The 26,274-nt window shown below is 45.4% G+C and overlaps 1 protein-coding gene across 1 annotated transcript in view; it reads right to left on the bottom strand.

The window, feature by feature from the left end:
* Nucleotides 1-1,355: 1,355 nt before the first annotated feature.
* NSMCE2 (NSE2 (MMS21) homolog, SMC5-SMC6 complex SUMO ligase) overlaps nt 1,356-26,274 on the bottom strand; it is a 266,354-nt gene continuing 241,435 nt past the window's right edge. Inside the window, exon 7 of the mRNA XM_030553821.1 lies at nt 1,356-1,552. Within this exon, the coding sequence (XP_030409681.1) occupies nt 1,549-1,552 (4 nt within the window). The 3' untranslated portion in view covers nt 1,356-1,548. The remainder of the gene's footprint in view (nt 1,553-26,274) is intronic.

Below are 26,274 nucleotides of genomic sequence, written 5' to 3'. Positions count from 1 at the left end.
GATCTCACTGACCACGGTGTAAATCAGGAGTGACACCACTGAAATCAATGGAGTTACAACAGTGCAAAGTGAGATCATAGAGCTTGATTTTAGGAATAGGTGGCCTTAAAGAGATGCAGGGTACTTTATAGAAGGGTGGTTTATTAGGAGTAAAGATTTAATTACAAAGATACTGATTTAATATAGAACAGTTTCCAAATCACTCCTGGGACAGCTTTCTATTCTCACAGGGGCAGATAGCCTGTGCTTAAAGACAGAATCTCATGTCACATGGGATTTGTTGTTTACTTAATTAAATAGTCGCAGTGTTTAATCTATAGCTCAGAACTAAATCGAAGAAGAACAAATTGCCCAGTGTCCTCAGAACCAGATTCCTGTAGCAAAATACCTGGATGTCAGAAGAAGGGAAGGGTAGAATTTGCCCTTCAAGACATTTCGTGGAGAGAGATGTCATCTCTCCCATAATTTAATGGCAAATCCTGATTTTAGCATTAAACCACAATACAAAGTTTTGGTGGAGAATGGATAGGAGAGTCAGAATCTCCTCCCAAGCTGTAGCAGTGCAACAGAGCCTTTGCTGTTGGTCAGGGTGGTTGTCTATTCCCTTTCTCCTCCTCCACAGGCAACAGATTCCAAGCCTCCCTGCACAGCAATGGAGATTAATCCATATAGTGAACTCTATGGCTCACAGGGATTGTTAATCCCCTACACAGTCCCCAGGCATCCTGACTTCTAGTCCTTGCCCAGTAGAACCATAATAGGTCTCTACGTGCAGGGCGGTTGATGAGGGGACAAGATTTGCCCCTTAAAATCTGTTGAAACACCATTAGTAGGATGGCGACATCCCAGTCAGCAGGTAGACTGGCCAGCACTAGGACAGCACCAGACCGTGGACAGGAGGACAGTACCATCCAGTCAGATGACGGACTGGGCAACATGAGGAGCAAGTAATGCATATGAACTGCTATTTTGGATCAGACCCATGAGCCCTCTAGCCCACTATCCTGTCTCCAACAGAGGCCAGTACCAGGTGCTTTAGAGCAGCAAAAAGCCCCAGAATTAACAAGATTTCAACAACATATTTACAGGGAAGCTTTCTTGCTCTTAACCCCACCTAGTTACTGGTTGATTTATATCCTGAAGCATGAGGGTTGTATATTTTTATCCAGATGTTCTTATTATCAAGAAGCGTTAATCCTTTTCTGAATCCTACTATCTTCTTGGTCTTTATAACATCTTGTGGCAGGGAGTTCCCCAGATTAAGCATGCATTATGTTAACAATAAAAGACAGCCCTTTTCATCAGTTTCAAATTGTTTGCCTTTAATTTTCATTGGATGCCCCCTTGTTCTTCAGAGATGAGGACAGATAAATAGCAAGCATCTGGGACACCTTTCACCTGGAAGGATGCCCCCTCCAGAATAAATTTAACTCTACAGATAGTTTAGAGAAGTGTGCACTGCTGCTGCTAATACTGTACCCGTTCTTTTGACGGATGGAGGACATAGGAATCCAACTGTCAAGCCAACTCCTCCCACCAGCCACAAATTCACCTGAAAGGCAAGAAAAGAGCAAAGTTAATTTAAATCCATCTCTCCATGGATTCCAGTTGTGAGCACTTTAGTTTGATAGTCTTTAAAAACCAAGAACACTGCTGGTCTTTCAAGGTGAAAGCTCTCCAAGGAATTGATTCTCATACATCTTGTCAACTCCTGTTTTCACTATCACCCGAGGACTCGACTATCCTGTGAAGAAATTTGAATTATGAAGTAGAGCGGCATTAACAACTCAGAAGTTCATTCATTCTCAGGAGCATATAACGTCAGCTGAAATGGGTTTCAAAGCACTGCTCATCTGAACTGATTTACAGATCCACCAACAGACACAGAATCACTTCTGCTAGCAACTTAATTTTACAGGCCTTGAACCCTTTTGCACTGTATCCAAGATTGGAGGGGGGTGAGTATGTCAGTGGTGAAGCTTTGTTACACATTTAGCTTCTCGAGCATTTTGTTGCCTGTCAGCATTGCCAAGAGAGGTTTTCGTTTATACACTGGAGAAGTTTGTATGACCACGTGTTCCCCTTTCCCAATGAGACTTGAAAATACTGTTGCAGTCGCTGTCCCACGGTATGTTTAGCGCCAAACTAACCAGTGCATGTGGGCTGGAAAGGCAAGAGAACACAGCATGCACTTTGCCACTGCTACTCCCGTGCAGGAAGAAGCCAGGACATGCTGCTGTTGGAAAGTTTGGCTGGGGGCGGAATCAATTACTTAATATCCCTCTTCAGAGCCAAGAAAGAAAGGAAGGAAGGAAGAAAGAAAGTTTGGTTTTTCTGTTTTTCCTTTGAAAAGGAAGATTTTCAACCACGGTGTTTTTTTGGTTTTGCCTCAAAACCAAGTTTTCCTAAACAAAGTCTGAGGTCCCTACTCAGGCATACTCCCATTGATTTCAGTGGGGGCTTTGCCCAAGTACCAAAGGCCATGTTCTGCAGTCATCATCAGCCTCAGATAACAAAGGAAATTAGGTCTGTGAAAAGTCACTCTAATTGACAGGCTATATTCTTCCCATGCGTGGAATGTGCCACCAAAGCCCACCCTTTTCAATTCCTTCCCAAGCACTCTGCCCCTGGCAGGCTCAACACCTAAGGCTATGTCGACCCTTGGTGCAAGGGGTGTGAGTCCCAGCTTGAGCTAGCATACTAAAAAATAGTAGAATAGCCATGGGGCAGTAGCTTAGGCTAGCCACCTAGGGTGACCAGATCTCCCGATTTTATAGGCACAGTCAAGTGTTTTGGGTCTTTTTCTTATATAGGCTCCTATTACCCCCCACCCACCGTCCCGATTTTTCACACTTGCTGTCTGGTCACCTTATAGCCACCTGAGTATGTACCCACAGGGTCCAGGAAGGCTTATATTCAGGACAGCTACCATCAGCTCATCACTGCCCATGGTAGTGCAGCTACACTGCTGTTCTTAACATGCTACTTCAATGAGAGCTAACACAAGTCTGTCTCTTTGAGATGGGAGTCACACCCCAAGCTCCCAGTGTAGATATTCCCTAACTCTGTCAACACTCGATATACTCCAAGCATGAGGAAGCGAGGAGGAGAGAAATGTAATGTTGGGCCATTAACTGTTCCTCGGGTCTCATGTATGTTTTTGTATGCATCTGTGAGCAGAAACTGTCTTTATGGGTGTCTCCTACAACACTTAGGCCCAGATTCTCAAATCACTGGAAGTTAGGCACCTAAATACCCATGAGAATCTGAGACTAAGCCCATAGTTGGAGCTTAATTAGTAACAATGGCTTAAAGTCATTACCCTCTTAGTAGGGTTGCCAACTTTCTAATTGCACAAAACTAAACAAGCCAGCCCCACCTCCACCCCTTCCCCGAGGCCCTGCTCCTGCCTGAGGCCTGGCCCCCCCACTCACTACATTCCCTCTCCCTCCGTGGCTCACTCTCCCTCGCTCTCACTCACTTTCACTGGGCTGGGTCAGGGGGTTGGAGTGCGGGAGGGGGTGAGGGCTTCAACTGGGTATGCAGGTTCTTGGGTGGGGCTGGGGATGAGGGGTTTGGGGTGCAGGAGGGGGATCCAGGATGGGGAGTGGGGTTGAGGGATTCAGAGTGTGGGAGGGGGCTGTGGGTTGAGGCAGGGGGTTGGGGTGCAGGAGGGGACACGGGCTCTGGGCTGGGGCTGCGGGCTCTGGGGTGGAACCTGGGATGAGGGGTTTGGGGTGCAGGAAGGGTCTCTGGGTTTGGGGGAGCTCAGGGCTGGGGCAGGGGATTGGGGTTCAGGGCTGGGTGCAGGCTTACCTCACCCCAGTGACTGGTCACAGGTGACTCCCAGTCAGTGGTGCAGCAGGGCTAAGACAGGCTCCCTGCCTGTCCTAGCACCACACTGCACCCCGGAAGAGGCCAGCAGGTTCAGCTCCTAGGGTGGGGGTCCAGGAAGCTCCGCAGCTGCTCTCAGCCGCAGACACCACCCCCTCAACTCCTATTGGCTGCAGTTCCCAGCCAATGGGAATACAAAGCCAGTGCTCGGGGCGGGGACAGCACGTAGAAGAGCCCTGTGGAGCTGGACTTACTCCAGAGGAGCTTAGGAGCCAGACATGCTGGCCGCTTCCGAGGAGAAGCACAGTGCCAGGACAGGTAGGGACTAGCCTGCCTTAGCCTTGCAGCACTGCTGACCGGACTTTTAACAGCCCGGTCGGCAGTGCTGACCAAAGCCTCCAGGGTCCCTTTTCGACTGGGCATTCTGGTCAAAAACTGGACACCTGGCAACCCTACTTCTTGCAGGATCCTGCAGCTTACTATCACGCTAAATACATTTTCAATGAAGTGTGTGTTTGCATAATAAAGCCTCTAGTTGGAGACAAACTGAGATAACATCTACACAGGGAGAAAAATCCCACAATAGACCCAGGTCAGCTGGCTCAGGATCATGGGGTTTGGGCTCCGGGGCTGGAACAAAAAAATTGCTGTTTAGACATTTGAGCTCAGGATAGAGCCTGAGCTCTGGGACCCTGCAGAGATGGAACGTCCCAGAGCTCATGCTCCAGCCTGAGCCTAGAAGTCTACACAATGACTTTTAGCTCCACAACCCGAGCCAAAGTTATATTCTGTTTTTCCTCCTTCTGCCATTAGTATTTCATTATGGAAGGAGAGGTTAAAAAAATGAGTTCTTAATCAGAGTGACACGTGGCACATCTATATCAACGTGTGTCAGCTGCACTGTCGAAAGGGAGGAGAGTGTGGGGAATCAGAGTTCCCATCATGAGGAACCCTCACCTCTCAGGGCACCTTGAAAATGGAAACTTTTCCCTGCAATCAGGGCAGTCCAGCCCGAAAACCTACATTGCACCTTCAGTGTTAGTCTTGAGAACTTTTAATTGTGGAATCCCTGTCAGTGCTTGGATTGTTGTATAGCAAACGACAGTTAGGTGGTGTCATGGCATAAAGCCACAACCACATCAGTAACACTCCAAGGTGTAAGTTGTCACACCATAATTCATGCCCTGTTGTGCCTCACTGCGTAATTATGCAGTTTGATTGCAACAGGATTTTTCTTTTATGGTAAATCCTAGGCTGACATCACTCTGATTAAGAACTCATTTATTTGATTACACAGTAACACAACAAGATTTTGAGCTGGAAGGAAACCAAGTCCTTTCATGCCCATTCAGCTGCCTAGCTAGTGTGCATACGTATACCCTATACTTTTGTAGTCTTTATTTATAGTGAACAAGATTGTGCTTTTATGACCTGCTCCTAGAGAACTGCACAAGCAGTAAGGAATATAGGTTTGCAGATAATATGAAACTTTAGATTGCATCTCTCTTCTCTGGTTTGTAAGGGACTTGTAGTATTATGGCAATTGGTATCATCTTCAGTCTTACATTTCTCTTGATAATTTATTTATTATGCTAGTGCATACAGACCTCAACCACATTATAGCCCCATTGTGCTAGGCACTGGGCAGAGATAACTGCAGACAATCCCTGTCCCAAAGAGCTCACAGTATTAGGCCCTGATTCAGCAAAGGCCTATAATACGTGCTCCAGCGCTTTGTTGAACCAAGGCCTATGCCTCTTACTTTAGGCTTCATGATTGTTGCAACACTGGCTCTGATGTCTTGTGTAGCCTCTTTTTTATTATTATTACTCTATATGTTTCCCATAGTCCTTAGTGGTTTAAATCTTCAAAGCACTTTATAATGAAACTAAATTAAACCTTAAATCACCCTAGTGAAGCAGGCAATCAAGTACTACCACTATTTTATAGTGGAGGGAAACAGAATTACAGAAAATTGACTTGCCTGGGGTTGCACAGTAAATCAGACGGAGCTGAGATTTAAAAAAAAAATAGGAGTTCCTGGTTCCCAAACCTATGGTCAGTCCATTAGACCATGATGTCTAATCTAGGTCCATCCACTTTTTTTTGTCTTTTTATATTGGGGTGGGGGGAAGGGGAAGCAGTATTAAGTCCTTGTGCAATTGTTCATCATGTCATCCACATTAGGTAAGACATATTTTCCCAAGGGAAGAAGAGTTCTTCCATCAGAAAATGCTGATTTGATGGAATCTAAATGGTCCATGGGAACCCGCTGAATCTGTTGAAACTTTTGAAGGAGAACAGGCAGGCTGCCCAGGCAGCCTGGTTTTCTGCACCCTCCTCTCCAGGCTCCTCAGAAGCCCCCCTGGCAAGTTACTTGGGAGCCAGGGCTTCCAGGCTCCCCAACTCTGCAGCAGCCAGCCTGACTCGCTGCTGGGTGCCTGAGGAGCCATGAAGCCCAGACTAGTTTTTTGGGTTTTTTAATTCTATTTTGGTGCATCTGAAACTGAATTTTTATTTAACTATAATGTACTTCCTGTGGAAAAATTCACATATCTGACTTTTCTTTCCGATTCAGTAACATGGGGTCTTGTCCAGCTCTAATAGCTACATCGTGCCTCTCTGGAGTCCCCTTAAAGTTTTACTTGGCTAGGGGTATGGCTACACTTGCAACTTCAAAGTGCTGCCGCGGGAGCGGTCCCACGGCAGCGCTTTGAAGTGCGAGTACGGTCGCGGCGCCAGTGCTGGGAGAGAGCTCTCCCAGCACTGCAGGCACTCCACCTCCCCATGGGGATTAGCTTACAGCGCTGGGAGCATGGCTCCCAGCGCTGGGGCACTGTTTACACTGGCACTTTACTGCGCTGTAACTTGCTGCGCTCAGGGGTGTGTTTTTTTCACACCCCTGAGCGAGAAAGTTGCAGCGCTGTAAAGCGCCAGTGTAGCCAAGGCCCAAGATAATCTTTACTATTGTTAGCTTGCAATATCCTCATGAGAGATTTGTAAAACTTCTAGCACATGTAGGTGCTATCTAGTAGATAATATTTCTCTTCCTAAACTCCTGCTCTGTTCTACTCCAAAAGGTGGCTGAATTTCAGAGGAGAAGGAGCCAGCCTTGAGGGATGTTTGCATACACACCTCTCCTATTTGGCAGGGATATTATGAGATTTCATGGTTAATATCTGCAAAGTGCTTTAAGGCCTAAGATGAAAGGAGCTTTAATATGATTAATTGATATTACAATCATGCCGAGAAACCTCACTCAAGGCCCCTGTGGTGCTAAGCACTGTACAGACATGTAACGAAGACAACATCTGCCACAAAGAGCTCACAACCTATATGAGAGACAAGGCGCAAAAGATGTAGCTATAGAGTCAAGTGTTATTTTGGCAATTTTGCGTATATTTCCCATTATATTTCTATTTATTGATCTTCCTGCACTTAATCTACAAGTACTTCCCATTCTCTTCTCAGCTATGTGGACCACAGTATGACATCCATTGCAATAGAGATAATGATCATCAGGTAGAAGCTGTTATTTTATACAGAGCAGTGGCAAATGTTTTCCCAAGCATCATGGGAAATGAAATATTTTGTTTCTGTCATGGAGTTGTAGGGGGGGACAAGGCCCTTCACCCCTGGCTTCCTGCGATTCACCACGACTACTCAGCCAGCCAGTAAAACAGAAGGTTTATTTAGACGACAGGAACACAGTCCAAGACAGGTCTTGCAGGTACAGACAACAGGACCCCCTCAGTCATCTTGGGGGGCCAGGGGAGGCCAGGAGGTCTGTCTGGCCTCCCCTCCATTTTCCCAGACAGTTCCAAACTGAAACTCTCCAGCCCCTCCTCTGCCTTTGTCTCTTTCCCGGGCCAGGAGATCACCTGATCTCTTTGTTCTCCAACACCTTCAGTTGGCACCTTTGCAGGGGAGGGACCCAGGCTATTAGTTGCCACGAGACAGGGTATCGCCCATTCTCTGTGCAAACCCTTGCATACCCCTGCCTTCTAGGGCTCTGCACCAATCGCACACTCTTATTCCACCACCTAGATACTTAAGAAATGCATAGGGGATACTGAGGCACCCACACAGTATTTAGAGAAAACATTAAAAAAATTCCCACTTCGTCACAGTTTCCTATACACCAAGAGCAGCCAGAGACTTTCAGTCTAAGTGTCATTTAGTTTAGATTTAGAGAGCAAAAACAAGAACAAACATGAGAGAGGGCAGTGTATCTGACACATTGCAACTGAACTGAACTGGTGACTGATTTCAGGAGGCAGCAGCATGCTAATAATTTAAAGGTGCAACACACAAAAAATCATACCAGCACATTTAGGCATCCTTCAGGAGTGCAGGATGAGACACATAAAACCAGTCTTCAACTTTATTAGCAACAAGCATGGAGAATACACAAGAACATCCTGTAACCGGCTATAAATATAGAAACACCAGTAAGGGAACTCTACCGTATTACTCATTCTAGTAGCAGTTACATCCACCATATGAAGCCATCTGGCTTTGGTTTTCATCCAAAACCCAGAACACATTGCTTGAAAGATTGGCAATTCTTTTGAGCCAATATTGATCTTGTTTTGAGAAAATCTGGACAGATATAGAGAGTTGAGTCAAAACCATGTAAGACTCAGTTTGAGGCAACATCAATGTAAAACCAGGGGTGTCATGGTATAATTCCCCACTCTGAACCTTAGCGTCCAAAAGAGGGGGTACCAGCACGAATTCCTCTAAGCTCAATTACCAGCTTAGAATCTGTAGCGCTGCCACCAACCAGGAATTCCAGTGCCTTCTACACTCTGGTCCCCCCAAGACCTTGCCCGGGGAACCCCAAGACCCAGACCCTCTGGATCTTACCACAAGGAAAGTAAACCCTTTCCCCCACCGTTGCCTCTCCCAGGCTTCCCCTCCCTGGGTTACCCTGGAAGATCACTGTGATTCAAACTCCTTGAATCTTAAACAGAGAGGAAAATGCACCTTCCCCCTCCTTCTCTCTCCCCCTCCCAGGCTCTCCCTGAGAGAGAAAGTAATCCTAACACAGAGATAAATTAACCTCTCTCTCCCCCTTCCCTCCTTTCTCCCCACCAGTTCCCTGGTGAATCCAGACCCAGTCCCCTGGGGTCTCACCAGAATAAAAAAACAATCAGGTTCTTAAACAAGAAAAGCTTTTCATTAAAGAAAGAAAAAACAGTAAAAATTATCTTTATAAATTTAAGATGGAATATGTTACAGGGTCTTTCAGCTATAGACACTGCAAATACCCTCCCAGCCTAAGTATACAAATACAAATTAAAATCCTTCCAGCCAAATAGATGTTTGAACTCCTTCCAGCCAAATACACAGTTCCAAATAAAGAAAACAAACATAAGCCTAACTCGCCCTATCACCTAGTACTTACTATTTTGAATCTATAAGAACCTGTATCAGGGAGATTGGAGAGAAACCTGGTTGCACATCTGGTCACTCTCAGAACCAAGAGAGAACAACAACCAAACACTAACAGCACACACAAAAACTTCCCTCCCTCAAGATTTGAAAGTATCCTGTCCCCTGACTGGTCCTCTGGTCAGGTGACAGCCAAGCTCACTGATCTTGTTAACCCTTTACAGGCAAAAGAGATATGAAGTACTTCTGTTCTATTAACTCCTACTATCTGTTTATGACAAGGGGAAACAACTGTGTTTTGTTTCAAGTTTTGGGGGGTTTTAGGACTCTGGAAAAAAACCAAAGGGTGCAAGCCCATGCAAACTGAAATGAATCAACAGAATCCCTGTGAGCTGAAGCTACTGCATTAGCTCTCCTTATGCAGCTCCGCTTTCTAATGGGGATAATAAAATGTAAATCATGATGCAAATATGACTGTAAAAACTGACTGCAGTACCCACCCTGCTTCATCTCTAGCCAGAGGGGGTAAATGCTATGGGAAGACAGCTATAAAGAAAACGTACATGATTATTCCATTATTGAAGTACATGCTGAGTGCGTGGGTTGGAATTCTTCATTTCCATCTCCATCACGCTGCCCTGCTTAGCTTTTCCCTCCCCCTCTCTCCCGCCTGTTCAGTACATTGCTGTTAACACAATCAAAGGACATTACAATTCCTTTAACAGAGGATAAAAAAGCAGAACCAGAAATCATGTTTGAGGAACAGTTCAACAAACACACAGCTGATTTAAAACAAAACAAAAAAACATGCACCCTCAATCCCTACGTCCTTCGTTACTGCTCTTTGCAATTCCAGGATTATCAGATGTGGGTTCTTTATGTTTTACCAATATTTTTAAAGAACGCAATAAGTAGGGGCTGTTTGAATACAGAAACACACTGCTTCTGGCCACAAGTTTCCCCAAACTCCTACTCTGCCCTGCAATCCAGGATTAGGGTGAGGGCAAAAAGGACTCTTGTAGCACAATGCTGCAAAATTATTTGAGCTTTGTTCTGGGCCTGATTCCTCACTCACACTACTGTAAATCAGAAGTAGCTGCATAATATTTATTATCATCAGTTGAAAGACACAGAGCTAGTGGTCTTGCAGGAAATGCAAGCTCTATCTCACTCCCTCTAGAGGTAGAAAGGGAAACTGAAGGTGCTGTTACATGTGGATGGACCAGTTCAATTTGCACATTTTCCCATGCTCCAGTGTAGTCTCAAAGTACTTGCAGTTTCTTTGTGTTCTTGACAGGAACGTACTTTAAATTGGCTAAGTGGCTATCTGTGCAGAAGGGTGGACAAGTGCGTGAAATGTGCTTGACATTCTCTATGAGATACTCTAATGGTTGAGTCGGTGGACTCAGCTTGGGAAGTCAAGCCCAAGGTGGACAAACATTCTTATCTGACAATATTGATTCATAATGATACAGTCTAAGACTGTGGGTAGGAGCCTTCTGGGGAAGTGATTCTAGCATCCTAAGGAAGCTGGCACTAGTGGATTAGGCTGAAGCCGACTTGGTTGGAGGTAGGTAATAGTTTGGATCTAGCTATGGGGAGCTGAAGCAGTTACCAGGTTGGGTTAACAAAGAGGACTAGCCTAAACTGAGTTGGCAAACGCTGAGATGTGATCTGTGTTCTATATCAGAACGTGTCTGTATCAGTGACGTTCTTGCACAACCTGCCAGAGAGTCTGGGCTTTTCTTATTCCACTTTGTCATTTCACCTATTGGGGTAATTACTCAGTCCATAAGGGTTTTTGCAAATAAATTTGCTAGTCTGTTATATTTCATTTCCTTATTAGACATGCTCATCTGTATTTATTGACAATCTGGCAACTGACCAATTCCGTTCACTTTCAGCTCAGGCTAGATGCCCTCAGTAATGTGAACTCGTAGGACATCAGGGAGATGTGGAAGTACCTCGGAGGGAACATCACTGCATTCAGTCCTTGGCTTCCTTTCCAAGACTGCTTACCTGCATGCCACCTGTGGTGGTGGGTTGGTAATTAACTTCATCAAGCATTGCTTTCCCCAACTTGCTAGCTTCCTATTATGTATTTGCTTTTATTAATACCTATTTGTTTCAGAGAGTCACTTTCTTGATTCTAGATCATTCCACATCTCTGTCTGACTCTCCATTTCCCTGCACTTTGTACAGTCATTACACCAGGGCCAAAGGATGTAAAATGTTTCCATTCTGCTAACACAGCCTTTTACAGCCACTTTGCCCCGCAATAAATGTTTGTCCATGGTGCAGAGAAATGGACAGTCAGGGATCTGGCTTTAAGTGCACCTTTTTATTCCACTGAAGACACATGGCATATCAACATGTGTCAGCGGCAGTGTAGAAGGGGGAAATCAGAGCTCCCATCATTAGGAACCCCCACCTCTCAGGGCTCATTGAAGATGGAAGCTTCTCTCTGCAAACAGGGGTTTCCAGCCCATAAACCTACAGTGCACCTTGAGTGTTAGTCTTGAGAACTTTTCATTTTACCCACAGTACTTCTCTAAGAGGGAATGTAGAAACTATCATCCTATCACATGCAATACAGCAATTTTTTTCTATGTGTAACACTGACAGACCTGGTTGTCAGTGGGCAGGATCAATCCTGGGGCCTCTGGAGCTTACTGTATGAGCGAAAAGCTAACTGGTTCTTAGCTAAGGCTCTAGAGCAGACTCATTAATCTTTCTCTTTAAGTGGTCTCAGTGCCATTGGATGGGACCGAGCACCACACCCAGGAGGGGTGTAGGTTACATATGGAAGGTACATCATTTTATAACCACCTAGTTCAACTTTAAAACTGTGGTTTGGCCTTTAGCTTGAGCTATAAACTCTCTTTAAAAATTAGGGTGCTTTTAAATTTCAGAGGAAGGGGTTACTTCTGCCCAGATTGTGGTATTAACGCTTCTGTCCTTGGGAGTTTTCTGGTATCACATCAAAGTTTTATTTATTGTCTGCAGAGTGAACTAAGGTAGCAAGAACCGCGGCAAAACTGGACGGGGAGGGGAAGGGAGGTTCCAGGCAAAAAGTGCCTGAGAGGTATTTCACAAACAAATGGAGCAAACTCTCTAACCACCATATGCCAATACAAGCTGCAGAGGTTGCTGGTTTTGAGAGGAAAAACTATTGGTGATCCTAAGCACCGGCAGCATGGGCACTCTAATGGCATCCATCTTGAGACAGCAACATTTTCATCTATAAACTGAAGATTTTACTGTAAACATTATTAATTATCCTGTCATGGGGAGGAAACGGCCTTGCTCATCACATACAGCTCTCTCATAGATAAACCCCTGTAATCATCGGGTAGAATCAGCAATGACTGTCAGGTGACTGTCCGCTGGCTTGTTTCAAAATAATAAGCAATGACCTGTAGAAGGCAAAATGGTGTAGTGGGTAGGACACGGGGACCTATTCCTGTCTCTGAACTCTTGTAACACCTCAGGCAAGTCACTTCACATCAATGCTGCCTCCATTTCTTTTCCCACCTTTTGTGCATCTTGTCTATTTCAACTGTAAGTCTTTCAGGGCAGAAAGTGTCTCTCACTAGGTAAATGTCTAGAGCTTAGCACAGTGGAACCCTGATCGCAGATGAGAAGTTTTGGTGCTAGTGTAATAAAAATAGTTAATCATGATGTGGTTGCCTAATGGGGAGAGTTTAAAGTTAGTGTTAGAGTTAGTGATTGGCTGGAGCAGGATGCTCAGACTGGAACCTCTTTGAATTCTGGAAGATCTGAATTTGCTCCTACCATGTTGTTTGCAAGACTCAGTTTTCCAGTTCTGGTTTGAATGCAGCCAAAATCTTGCTTTGTTAGATTTCAGAAGAAGCTGGCAGATACAACTCACAAGACAGGTGATTTTGAGAGACTTTTATCATTCCACTTACAGGAGATGCTCGTCACCTTACAGAATTCAAGCCAAGTTAAAGGTGTTTCTGAGTATACTTTAAACTCCCATTGATTTCAATATGAGTTGAGGGGACTCTGCACATACACAATATTTATATTAACATGGACAACTTTGTCTTAGAAACGCCTGCTGTAGATTTCTCTTAATGAGTGGAATAAGTTCTGATTTTCTCAGCAAAACACAGTTTAGATTCAGTCTCCCTCTTGCATAATGAGCCGTCAGATTCAGTGTATTGGGTCCTCCCAGGCTTGTTATGTATTGCTGTAGTTATTACCACTCAGGGCAGCACAACAAATAAGTGTTGCCATTGAAAACCTCAGAGTGCAACACTACATGCTTTCCTGTCACAAAGCATGACAATGGTAGGTCTTGCTAAACCCATGAATAATTTTTACAACCTAGCTAGCTAAAGGCTATTATTAAACACACACACACAGCACCCCCATTCTCAAGGTTAGCATTGTTTTACAGTCACGAATCCTGAAGGAAGCAACCTAATGTACCAATAAAACACAATCATGACTCTTCTTCCACTGTGGTACGTACATCACGGACGTGACTTCAAACAGGATAAGCAGCTCTAATTGAGCTGAGGGTCAGTTTATAGCGCATGCCCTTATTTTCAGGCCTTTTGTTCAATGGGTGTGATGCTTTGAAGGAATGGTGCCAGAGTCTGTGGAGTCAACAGATCGGGGTGGGCAAACTTTTTGGCCCGAGGGCCACATAGGGATTCCAAAACTGTATGGAGGGCCGGGTAGGGAAAACTGTGCCTCTCCAAACAGCCTGGCCCCCGCTCCCATCTGTCCCCTCCCACTCCCTCAGAACCCCCGACCCATCCAATCCCCACTTCTTGTCCCCTGACCACCCCCTCTGGAGACCCCCGCCCCTAGCCACACACACTCCCAGAACCCCACCCGCCCCTATCCCCTGACACCTATCCACACTCCCACCCCCTGACAGGCCCCCCAGGACTCTCACACCTATCTAACCACCCCCTGCTCCCTGTTGCCTGACTACCCCCCGGAACCCTCTGCCCCTTATCCAACCCTCCCACTCCTCACCCCTTACCATGCCGTTCAGAGGACCAGGTCTGGCAGCTACATCGCCCGGCCGGAGCCAGTGACACTACCATGCTGCCTGGCAGGAGCTTGCAGCCCCGCCGCCCAGAGCACTGGCGGCACGGCGAGCTGAGGCTGCAGGGGAGGGGAGACAGCAGAGGAGGGGCCGGGGGCTAGCCTGGGAGCTCAAGGGCCAAGAAGGACGGCCCACGGACTGTAGTTTGCCCACCTCTGCAACAGATTAATAAATGTCGAAGTTTACAGAACAATTTAAAGGGTAACAATTCTCTAAAGAGTGACTGTATAAAACTGACGTATTGGTTTCACAGTGTGGGCCCCAGGATAGGAGAGAGACAAGGTGGGTGAAGTAATAGCTTTTACTGGACCAACTCCTGTTGGTGAGAGAGACATGCTGAGGAAGAGCTCTGCGTAGCTCAAAAACTGGTCTCTCTTGCCAACAGAAATTGGTCCAATAAAAGATATTGCCTCACCCATCTTGTCTCTCTTCTACAACAATGACATCATCTTCCTCAATTAATCTGCTCCTGAAGTGTCTTTGCTATGAGTGGAACTGGAGGAAGGGTCAGGTGGGACCTTGAGCAGTGCAAAACCAGAGTCAGCAGTCCAATCTAGAGGTACGCTGCTAGATTTTGAACTCTTCAGCATGGGACTTGCCTACAACTCCCTTATTGCAAATAACTCCTGGGGACATTCTGTGCCAAAAAATTAAAAATTCTGCACACAACATTTTAAAATTCTGCACATTTTATTTGTTAAAACAACACTACATAATCACACCAGTTTCAATTATTTTGGTCATTAATTTCAAAATACCCCGGCAAGTATGTCTGTAACAGTACAGACAAACGCAAAAATTCCCCCAGGTATAGAGAGTTAAAGAAACCCCCATGAAAACCCAGTTCCTGTTTCTCTGCTCTCTTCTCCCTCCTCCCCAGAGCACAGTGTGTGCGGGGGGGGGCACACAACTACAACTCCTCCTCCCCAGAGCCCAGCCACAGTGCCCCCCAGCCAATACACCCAACCCCACTTCCCCCCAGAGTCCAGTTGCAGGGCTTCCTTGGCCCAGATACCCACACCTTCTCTGCCCCCTGACCCCAGTCATGCCCCAGCCATACAGCCACACCCCCTCACCCCCCAGAGCCCAGGGATCCAGAGCAAGAAACAGCCTGATGCTCAGTCCCAGGCTTGCTTGGAGTTGCCTGTGCACTGCCATCTCCTTTCCTCGGGGCATGCTGGGAACTGCAGCTGTCAGGAACCCTTTAACTGTCTTCCCCTCCCTCCCGGCAGGGTCTTCTATGTGCAAGTTGGGGTCTGCCGGGTCCAGCGGCCCCCTAGTGGCAGCCCACAGCACTACTGCCCATTTCTGTGGGGCAAAGAAAATTCTGCAGGCACATTAATTTCTGCAAAATTCTGCATTGTAGAGTGGTGCAGAATTCCTCCAGGAGTAGTAAATGCAGGGGTGGACATAGCCTTCCAAATCAATGAGTCCACTGTGCTGCTCTCCCCAAGGGGCTGGGGAGGGGTTGGGAGGTCAGAGAGGGCCCAGGCCTGCTGGGTCATTGCCTTCCCCACAGAGACTGGGGTGGGGGTCTGCCCTTGCCTGCCTTTCCCTGAGCTCCAGCCCCACTGCCAGTATCCCAACCCCAAACACGCTCTTACCTCTGGACTCTCGGCCTGGTGGTTGGCCTCAGACCTGGTGCAATGATGGTAGTGATGACAGTGGAATCTGGGCCCAGCTGAGGTAGGCAAGTTGCTCCCCACCCTACTGATGGCAGATGCCAAACCTGAAAAGCACTACGATCTAGTGTGCCAGGTCGCAATGCCACTTAGCCAGATTTAGCTGGGGACAGGCCAAATTTGAGATGGGGACTCCGTTCAAGTGCATTGAGTGCACATTGGTTGATCCAGGCCTGAATTCTAGGTGTGTAATTGCACCCAGGGACCTACCGCAGCTAAAGAAACAGTGCTTGCTACCAGCACAAGGATGTAGTGAGGATTCCTTAGATAGTGTTTTATAAAGTACTTTGAAGACTGAAAGTTATTATTGGTTACTATTATTTATCATTGGAAAAAGGGCTTCCAGACAGAGTTTATTGGTCACTTTTTTCCTTAGATGATTTTTTTGGCTAGAGTTATAGAAGTTTATAATGGTGTGGACAATAGGCCCAGAAAGGACTGTACTTGGGCCTTGATCTTGCAAGGTGCAGGGCACCCTAATGCTGATCCAGAAAAGCACTTAAATATGTGCTCTTCTAGAAGCACATGAGCATGCCCATTGATTTGTTATTTGGTGTTCTGGGATTTCCAAATTAGAGCTGCATGGCATCAGGAAGTTAGTCACTGTGGAAGAAATTTACCCTTCTGTAGAGGGCTGGCACAACACTTATTCAACACCAAGTCCCTCATAAGCCTTGGCTAGTTACACAAGTTATGTGGTATTGCTTCTGTTCCTTGACTGAGCGTCTTAGGTAACTAACTAACTCAGTGTGAAGAGCGAATTGTGAAATCTACAGCCAAATATTGCAATTTGAAATTTGCTTTCGAAGAAGATACCGCACAAACCTCAAAAAGTGGGTTAAGCAACATGTATGAAGAGCCCCCTGCACAGAATGAATTTCGTCCCCACTGAGCATTCTTTCCCCACCACACCAAGACTAGCAGGTTGTGGGGTTGTCATCCCATCCTGTCTGTTCCCCACCCAAGAGCCTGATCGGAGGAATGGCTACATCCTGCCTTCTTAAATCTGTGGGGGTCACTCAGCCCCAGAAGGAGTCGGGCTGGCCTGAATACAGACTTCACTGCCTCTCAGACAAATCAGGGGCAAGTAATGGAGTCTCGTGGTTTCTGGAGCAGGGAGGGAAGTGAGACTGAGAGGGGAGGCTGTTTGAAAACATTTAGGAACCTCAGAACATGTTCACAGACCTGAACCCGGACCGGCTTTGTGTGGGTCCAAGGCTTGATGCACCTATTCCACACAATTCTAATCACTATTCTAATTCTGCTTTTCTTGGCCTTGTAATTATGTCGCATGCCATTCCCCCATGTCGTAGACTAAATCCATGAATGCACACTTTCTAAGCAGCTTTGGAAATGATTGTATAGAATTAGTATTAACTAGTTTCACTATTATTAATGGAGAATTAAAGCTTTCAACATTGAGCTATTCAGAGGTGGTTGCTACACGACTGCTCTGCAATGCTCTCATCAACAATAATAGCCGTCATTACAAGTACACCTAAAAAGCTGAAGAAAAATGCATAATCTGTTCTATTATAATCCACTTTCCTAAAGTAGCCCTGCATTTAAAATCTATTAAGAATGGCATGAATAGGAATTGATTTCCTATATGATAATACAATTATTCAGTCATAAATGGAGAAAGTCCCAACAGTTAGACTGTAAAAGACAACCAAGTACTGCTTGTTCTGGATTTGAGACATCAAATTGGCTATTTGGCTGACATAGCCACATTGTAAGTATTATGCCTTTTACTTCCAATGCCCCAGGAAGACCATGAAGCATTTCAGAAAATGCTATTTTTCCATGTTTTGTGTCTTCTTGACTAGTGATATATATCCTTTGGGTGAACAACGCACTGTACAGATATTAACTTTGTGCCACCCCTATCAATTTGGTGGGTTAGTATTATCGTATCCACTTCACAGATAAGAAAATGGCAACAGATCTGTTCAAGGCTATCCAGTGTCAAAACCAGGATTAGAACTCAGGGCTTTCTGAGCCATTCCTCCAGAACATCGTGTTCAATGTACAGCTCCCAAAACAAAAGTTATATAGATCCCAAGAATGACAAAAAGGAAGGAAGAACACAGTCAGTCTCCAGATATCCTGTCTGTTAAATCTCTTTTGGTTATTGTGCTGCCATTTTCCTCAATACCATCCAATAGAGACACAGTTAAATACAAAAATCAAAACAAAGACATAATGACCCCTAAGTACTTTAGCAGCAAGATCAGTACTGAAGCCCTAGTGGTTGAATTACTGCTTCAGATAAACCCCGAAACATCTGTTCATCAACCTTAATATTACAAGACAGACTGACATTCATAATACCCCGTCCTTTATTTTACTGCCTGCACAGTAAGAACACACATCCCAATGGTACAACAGCAGCCTGTTCCTAACAGGGCCAATACTTACTAGCCTTCTTTATATCAATTCTTAAAAGCCCCTTCCCCCGACCCCATCCCATGACCCTTCCCAACAGTGATCTCTTCATCAGTTATCTTCCCATACTCTCCCTCTGCACATATTTTTTTCTTGTCTGCATTAGTCTTCCCTGTCTGCAAGGTTCAGTTCTAGATACATACTTAATTTTATAAACTAATCGCAGTGCCTTCAGCTAAGCACATTCTAAGCTTGTATTCGTTTCTAATTATTTTGCTAGACTGGGGACAAAGATCAGCACTTGGCAGAATCTAATTTTAAATGTGTAGCAATTAATAGTATCATGCTCCTGGCATTGGACAGTCCCTGACGATTCCGGATGACAATCTTCATTGCATAATACTATCTGCCAGTAGTACAGTGACACATCAGAGGGGAGTAGGAAAGGTTCCAGCCCAGTCTAAACTCAGTACAATAGTACCTTAGTAAGACTCCAGGTAAGTTACACAGTACTCCAGAAAAGCTCCCTCCAGACACACCGACTGACAGCAACATTCTTTTCATGTCAGCTCATAAGACAAGCCGTATTTCCAGGGTTTTCCCAATACTGGTTTTTTTCTGACTTTTTTAGCACATTCCTACACCTAATTTGATACAATGAGCTTCATATGAATTTACTGGACTAGATTCTGCAATCAAATCCACCAAACACAGACTTTGAAAAATCCATAAGTTAGCTCACAGGCTATTCAGCTTTTCAGTCATTCCTGTTTGTTCCCTTGGAAATGAATAGCACGCAGCTTAAAATTCTTCAAGCTCATGAAAATGCTCCTTCTATAGCTACCTACAAAGGATTCAAGGGCTTAAGTGAATGATGAGTAATAAGCTCTCCAGAATGCATCCTCTGCACAAGTGTCCTTGATTGCTAGAGTCATAGAATTATAAAATCTTGCAGAGTGAAATTCACCCCCGCACGAAGTGCCAGGTCTATATGCTACCAAAGTCCTTGTGCAAAGGTTTAAGTGAGACTCAAGTGATGCATAGATATCATGTTGGACCTTTTCACAGGGTGAAATTTACCCCCACTATAAACTGGGTAACCAGAGAATTATAAAACTGGTAGGAAAACCTTCCAAAGTGTTTAAAATATTCAGAGTTTTTACTATAATGGGTTTTTACTCCTTAGAAACTGCAAAGAAGAGGGGACTGGATGATTTAGGGGATAGGTGAAGAATTGCACCCTGTTTCTTGAATTGAAAGCAGCCCAAGTGATAGGCTGTTACCATCAGATAGCTGTTCAGTGATCTATGTGAAATGATGGTGGTAGAATTCCCAGCTTTTGCAGAAGGCCCCCATGTGAGAACTACCTATTACACAAAGATTTAGAAGGACTGTGGGGAAGTGGGGCTAGCAAGGAACTTGCATTTCACTGTAGACATCAGGGATTTAGATTAGCTCTGGCCCAAGCCAACCTGTATTTCTCTCAACCACTCCTACACTTTACAGAGTTGATGCTATGATACACAATCCCAGTTACTCTGTTAGGATTTAATTTCACAAGAAACCCAACAGGCTTTGCAAAATCAAAAGTGTTTTGTTTTGGAGATCTCTGTTTCCAATAGCAATGAGCAGAAATGGAAACCAGTTGGGCAAAGCCTCCCACCTCTTCAGCTTTGGGAGTCTGGATTAAATGGGATCGGCAGTTGAACCGCACCATGGTTTACCTAGCTCTGTTCTTATTGAAGAGGCAACCAGAGCACTTTATATGGTTTTCCCCTCCCTGAAAAATCAGCTATTGGCACAGCCATTTTACAGGAAGAAAGCTGAATCGATGTTCAACAGCTCCAGGACTGTTAAGCAATTTTTCAGATAGGTGGCAATGCAGGATGCTGATCCCAAATCCATTTCCACAAACATCCACCCAGCAGACTCTTACCCCGCAGCCAGCAGTTCACTGCCTCAGTGTCCCTGCCTGGTTGAGTAGCTGGGACCTCCTGCAAAGCTGTAAAATCTTCCCCTTTCAAGAGGAAACCAGAAGTCATAACACACAATGGTTCTTCATCCTCCTCAGGCTCCGCAGCAGCGTTTACTTTTTAATGAAAGAGGTGCTGGGGCTGAAGCCATTTTTTTACTTTTATAACTGATGCAGCCAGCCCAGAGGTGCCCGGTCTCAGCTCTGGCAACCTCTGGCACAAATTAAGCACTGCTAAGCAGTCTCTTACCTTGATTACACAGGACTAAACAGCAACTACACCCACCAGCGGGGTCTGTAGTTCCACAGTCCTTCTCCAGAATCAACACTGATCCTTCCCATTTTTGTACAGGGATGGAAAGGGCTTCTCTCACACCTTTGAACAACCTGGAGCCCCTAAACAATAACTCACACTAAGCTTCTAATCATCATCATCAATTAGTATATTACCTCAGGCCTTTTTCCTTCACCCCCTTCCCATGGTGTCTTTTTTTTCCTCCTTGCAACTCTCATCTCTTTTGAGCAAGTGGCAGCTCCTTATATAGTCTTACTTACTCCTTCCCAGCATACCTTGCAGCAGCCTACAATTCCCAGTGTATCTCTGGTGACTCTATCTCCCAGAGTTCCCTTGCTTTAAAATACCAAACCCCAGTTACAGGCAGCCTGGTAGTTTTTAAGAGCATCCAGCATGCTACACCATAGAAAACTACTTCCACCATAGAAATTAACAGGCAACCTCTATGTAGCTGTAACCCTTCTGCCAGGGGCCAATAAGGCCTGGGTTCAGTCTGTCTAGAATTCTATTTATTTTATTCTAAAATAAATAAAACTATAGCTTGAGTCCCCATATGCACTTCTGGCTCCAGTAAATGAAAATAAAACCTCCCTGATCGACCTTTGCAGGCAGTTTCTCCCCAATCACAGGAAGACGCTTTGGTGAACATGGAATCCCAAATATATTTTTTATTTGGGGTGGGGAAAGGGGTAAAACAACCAAAGAAACAAAACAAACCCTATCTACATACAAGAAAACAAGCCACACAAATCAGTGGATCATGAGTTTGGTCAACATCACAGTTCAAAGTAATGAATGTCCATCTTACAGAGGTCCAGAATTCTTAGTCCCACTACAGACCCCACTCATGGGTCAAATTAGTCTCAGTGATAGTCAAAGGATATCATGGCGTGGCATTTCTCTGCTGATCTGCTCCAGCCCTGAGGGACATGGTATTGCCAGGTCCCACTCCAGTGGGCAGTTGCCTAGTCCAGTTCTGTGATTTCAGCCTTGCTTCTGCTGGCCTGGTACTTTGCGGTGTCATGAAGTCAGCTCAGCACTGCCACCATGTGTCAAGTCACTGAGCAGTCAGTTCTTTGTGTCTGCCAGTCCACTCAGGCCACATTGCAGTCAGCTCTGCATCACTGCTCTGGTCAGGCAGTGTTACAAAATCAGCTCTGAACTAGGGCTGCGGCTGGTTTGACCTGCTCAAGGCATGCCAATTCTCTCCGCACAGGGTACAGAAACTCCAGACAAGGATCCCAGAGCAAACCAGGATCCTGAGAGTACCTGCTCCTCAGAATCATAGAAATCATAGAACTGGAAGGGACCTCGAGAGGTCATCTAGTCCAGTCCCCTGCAATTAAAGGTATAACAGAATAGCAATCTAAAGTGTAACTGAAGCTCAGGAAGGCCTACCTAGGCTAGCTTTAATCTAGCTAACATGGCTAAAAAGACATAGAAGTAAAACCATCCGCACAGGCTAATAATACAAGCGCATACCTTGTAATCTGTGCGACCACATCTTCACTACTATCTCTGGCCATGCTAGCTAGATTACAGCTAGCACAGATATGACAATGCAACTTGTAATCACCCTTTCAATTACCACAGAGAGAGAGAGACACACCCTTGGTCTGGAAAACAAATTCTTTTCTATTAAACCTGAATTTTGTTACCAACCCAAAGTCCACGATCTGTAAACTCAGGAGGACCCAGTCCCTGCAGGGCATATCCTGCACAACTCCTACAGCCATTCCTTTCATTCAGAACACAAATAAATTCCAACTAACGCAATGTAACTCAGCAGGTGGAACTATGGGCAAGCAACTTATAATTCTTGGAAATGGAACTGATCATAGCTGACTTCCCCCCACCTCATCTTCCCTATAGAGAGAGCAGAGAGCTCCATCCCTCTAAATCTTCCAGCTCTATGCTTTACATACCTGATCTAGCTAGCCATCATCACCACCACAGCTGAGCACCCTGCCGTATTACATAGGTTCTTTGTGTCGTCTACTTAACACTGGTCTTGTCTTGTCTCCTCTTCCCCTTGCTGGCAGTGAGCCCAACCACGGAATAGGCCAGAGAGAGGAAACGATTATTACCGTTTAATATTTAGGCTGCAACCATACCAGAAGTCGCAAACAGGATCAGGGCACCATTGTGTTATGTGCTTTAAAAACACATTTGAAGGCAGAGTCCCTTCCTAGAAGAGCTTACAAGATAAGACAAGAGACATATAATAACACCTAACTGTTATGTAGCTCTTTCCATCAGTAGATCTCAAATCATTTCATAGTCTTTATCCCCACCACCCCTATGAGGTATTCCCATTTTACAGATGGGGAACTGAGGCAAAGAGAGGCTCAGAGTCTTACCCAAGGTCACATAGGATGAATTAAGCCACAGTCTTCTAAGTCCTAGGCTAATGCCTTTACCACTGGATCATCCTTCCTCTCTGATGAATGGCTTATAGTCAAATAACATAAATAATACACATTTGCAACATTTTTCCTGATAGCTATAGTTAAAACCATCCTTGTATCACAAGGGGGGAGTACATCACCTGTGTAGGGTTGGGGAGCATTGGCTGAGGAAATTTATATTTCTGTTGGATTTGAGAATGGGCTTTTCAAAAGTGCTCAGCATTGACCTAACTCTGCTCCCAGTGAAGTTTTACCATTGCCTTCCATGGGAGCTGAGTTGGGCTAAATCTCTAGAACTGTTAATCAGGCCCCTTCAGAGAATATCAAGGTTGGAAGGGACCTCAGGTCATCTAGTCCAACCCGCTGCTCAAAGCAGGACCAACCTCCAGATGGATTTTTGCCCCAATACCTAAATGGCCCCCTCAAGGATTGAGCTCACAAGCCTGGGTTTAGCAGGCCAATGCTCAAACCACTGAGTTATTCCTCCCTCCCAATGCTTCAGTGAGCATTAAAATAGAAAGGGATGTGGTGGGAGGTAAAGGCACAAAAATAGCACCTCCTGTCTGCTTTTCTCCCCTCAATTTTCCTTGGTTGCCCAGGAAAGATCGAAATCAGCAGTGCCAACCAAAGCTACAGAAAAGAGCTACGAACAGCAATTGGGGCTAGAGGGCTGGTTTGGCATCTGTGACATGAACTCTAGGTGAAATGTTTCTTGCACCATGGGAAGGGTAGAAACAGGCTAAGTTTTGAAAGCAACTCTTTTTTGACACAGGGTCTTGCATTTTGTCTTGCTGTCACATTGCATTACCACATCATATTGTGTGACATAACCGACCAGCACTGTTGTAACCTGCCTCAATGTGTCACATCAGGGTAGACATGGGAAATCATCTCTGCCCTTTGTTTTTAATGTGGTTGGTTTAGAAACTTTAAAAAAAAAAAGGTGAGAATCATGATATTTTTCCCTCCCAGAAAATAAAAAGCAAATGGCCCTGAAAGAACCAGTGAGTGTGTCTTCATGCCCTGATCTTTGAGCACATCTAAGCAACAGTCAGTTGGTCCTGAAGCATTTCAGAAGTTCCACAGTACACGGTGATATAAAGCAACTGAAATGGAGTAACGTCCACATTAAGAAAGAGGGCTGCCTGTTGAAACCTAACATTTCACATACAAGTAAGATGTGGTGAGAGAGAGCACACATCAGGGGCTCCCATCAGCAACAGATCAATGAAGGAAGATTACACTTCCAGCACAGGCATCAGGATTTTTCAACTCTATCTATTGCTGAAACTGGACGTCAAGGTAGCAGAGAAATCCCACCTGCCTCTTTCATAGTGTTAGCATCTCTTTGGGAAAGATAGCAGGAAACTGTTCAGCTGGTATCTACAGACTTTACATTTGTCTTCCCATTGCAAAGCCCCAGAACCTCCTGTCTCTTCATTCTGCAGATGGTCCCAGCAAATCCCATTTAAACCAGCCCTTTCTAGCTCTCCACTGTTCCTAGGGGATTTCTTACCTGTAGGGATTGTGTCGGCTGATAGTGAAACATTTCCTGTCATGCCACACACTGAACGAAATGACCATCTTTCTCTGTCATAATCTGTGGACTACCAGACATGTCATTTCCACTCTCATGTTTAACAGTGCAGAGCTGCCTGAAATTCAGAGAAATGGACACCATCGCACAGCATTTCAGAAGAACAATTCTTGCAATGACAGAGGATTTAATTCGCCCCTGTGGTGAACACCAGCCAAAGGCCTATGCACCCTTAAAATAGACCTGGACTTCATCCAGAAAAGAATTCTGCTGCCCAGCCCAGTCATATAAAAGATACGACTGCCCACAACCCTGCAGAGCTGGGTTAGTGTCAGGGAAAGGAGATTCCTGCCCTAGAACATTGGAAGGACACCCAAGAAAGAGAAGGCGAGGCCATGCTTGAACCCTGCATGAGTGTGCAAGGTGGGGGGCTGACAGAGGCATACTTCTTTTTCCCATCCAGGAGGGAGCAGCCTCAATGTACAAGCCCACCCAGAGCTCCCCCAGGAGTAGTGCAACTCTGCTCCACCTCACATTTATGGCTGCGCTTCACAGGCATAGTTGTGTTCATTGTGTAAAGCATGAATGCGGGAGAAGCTGCCAGAGTATCAAACCCACAATAGAAGACCCAATTATTCATGTATTTAAGCGTTCCTAGACTTAGGGAGAGAGATCTCAGCTACCGGTCAAATTCCCTTCGCCAGTCTGCACTGTGGATAGTGGTCTTGGTCCTGCAGGGTTCCCATCAGGCTAGATTCTGGGCTTCATAAAGCAAGGGTTGGTCCTGCTTTGAGCAGGGGAGTCGACTAGATGACCTCCTGAGGTCTCTTCCAACCCAGATATTCTATGATTCTAAGACAGAGGTGGCGGTGGCTGCCAGATTCTCTGCACAGTGCTGGCACATGTGAAAGCAACTGCCCCACTGATTTCCTCAGGCATTGAGGGTGCTCAGGGCACCAGAGGAGACACTTTGTCTCTCACATGATTGGGCCCAGTGTGACATCTGTGCCAAGGGACAGGACTGGCGTGAGGAGCGTAGAATTTTACTCTGTGTGCTGGGGAGGCTTGGGAGGCAGCATGACTTGTAAAAGCAGGACTTTGCCCCTCTCTCTATGAGCACAGCAAATCAGATTGCTGCACGTTACACTTTATGCATTTTCCTTCAGGAAGAGTGCGTAAAACATGCCTAAGGACATACATTTCCAAGGACAGGTGACTACGCCTCCCATCTTCAGCTGTGAGTGCCAACGTCTCTATCCGTACAGGTTTGGGAACACTCAGCACTCACTGCACGCAGGGAAGCAGTGAAACTGTGAAAGCAAAATGCCTGAAGGGCTGAAACTTCAGTGGGGTTTTTGTCTGGATAAGGGCTGAACTGGGGCTGCAGGATTCAGCACTAGATTCAAAGCAACATGGCCCTTGGCTTTTAAGAACATGTTGGACAAACCCTTGTCAGTGATGGTCTAGGTTTATTTGGTCCTGCCTCGGCGCAAGGGGCTGGACTTGGTGATCTCTCAAGGTCCCTTCCAGTCCTACATTTTTATGATTCTTGGTTCTAGCAAGATTGTGAATAACAGATTGTATGAAATCCTGAAACTCTCCTTTTGTTTACATTTCTGAAATACATACATGTGAATGGACATCAGCTGCTGTTTTCACAGGGCACCCCACT

The sequence above is a fragment of the Gopherus evgoodei genome, chromosome 2 (assembly GCF_007399415.2).
Source record: "Gopherus evgoodei ecotype Sinaloan lineage chromosome 2, rGopEvg1_v1.p, whole genome shotgun sequence".
Classification (NCBI taxonomy): domain Eukaryota; kingdom Metazoa; phylum Chordata; order Testudines; family Testudinidae; genus Gopherus; species Gopherus evgoodei.
This window is presented reverse-complemented; position numbering and strand designations above follow the sequence as displayed.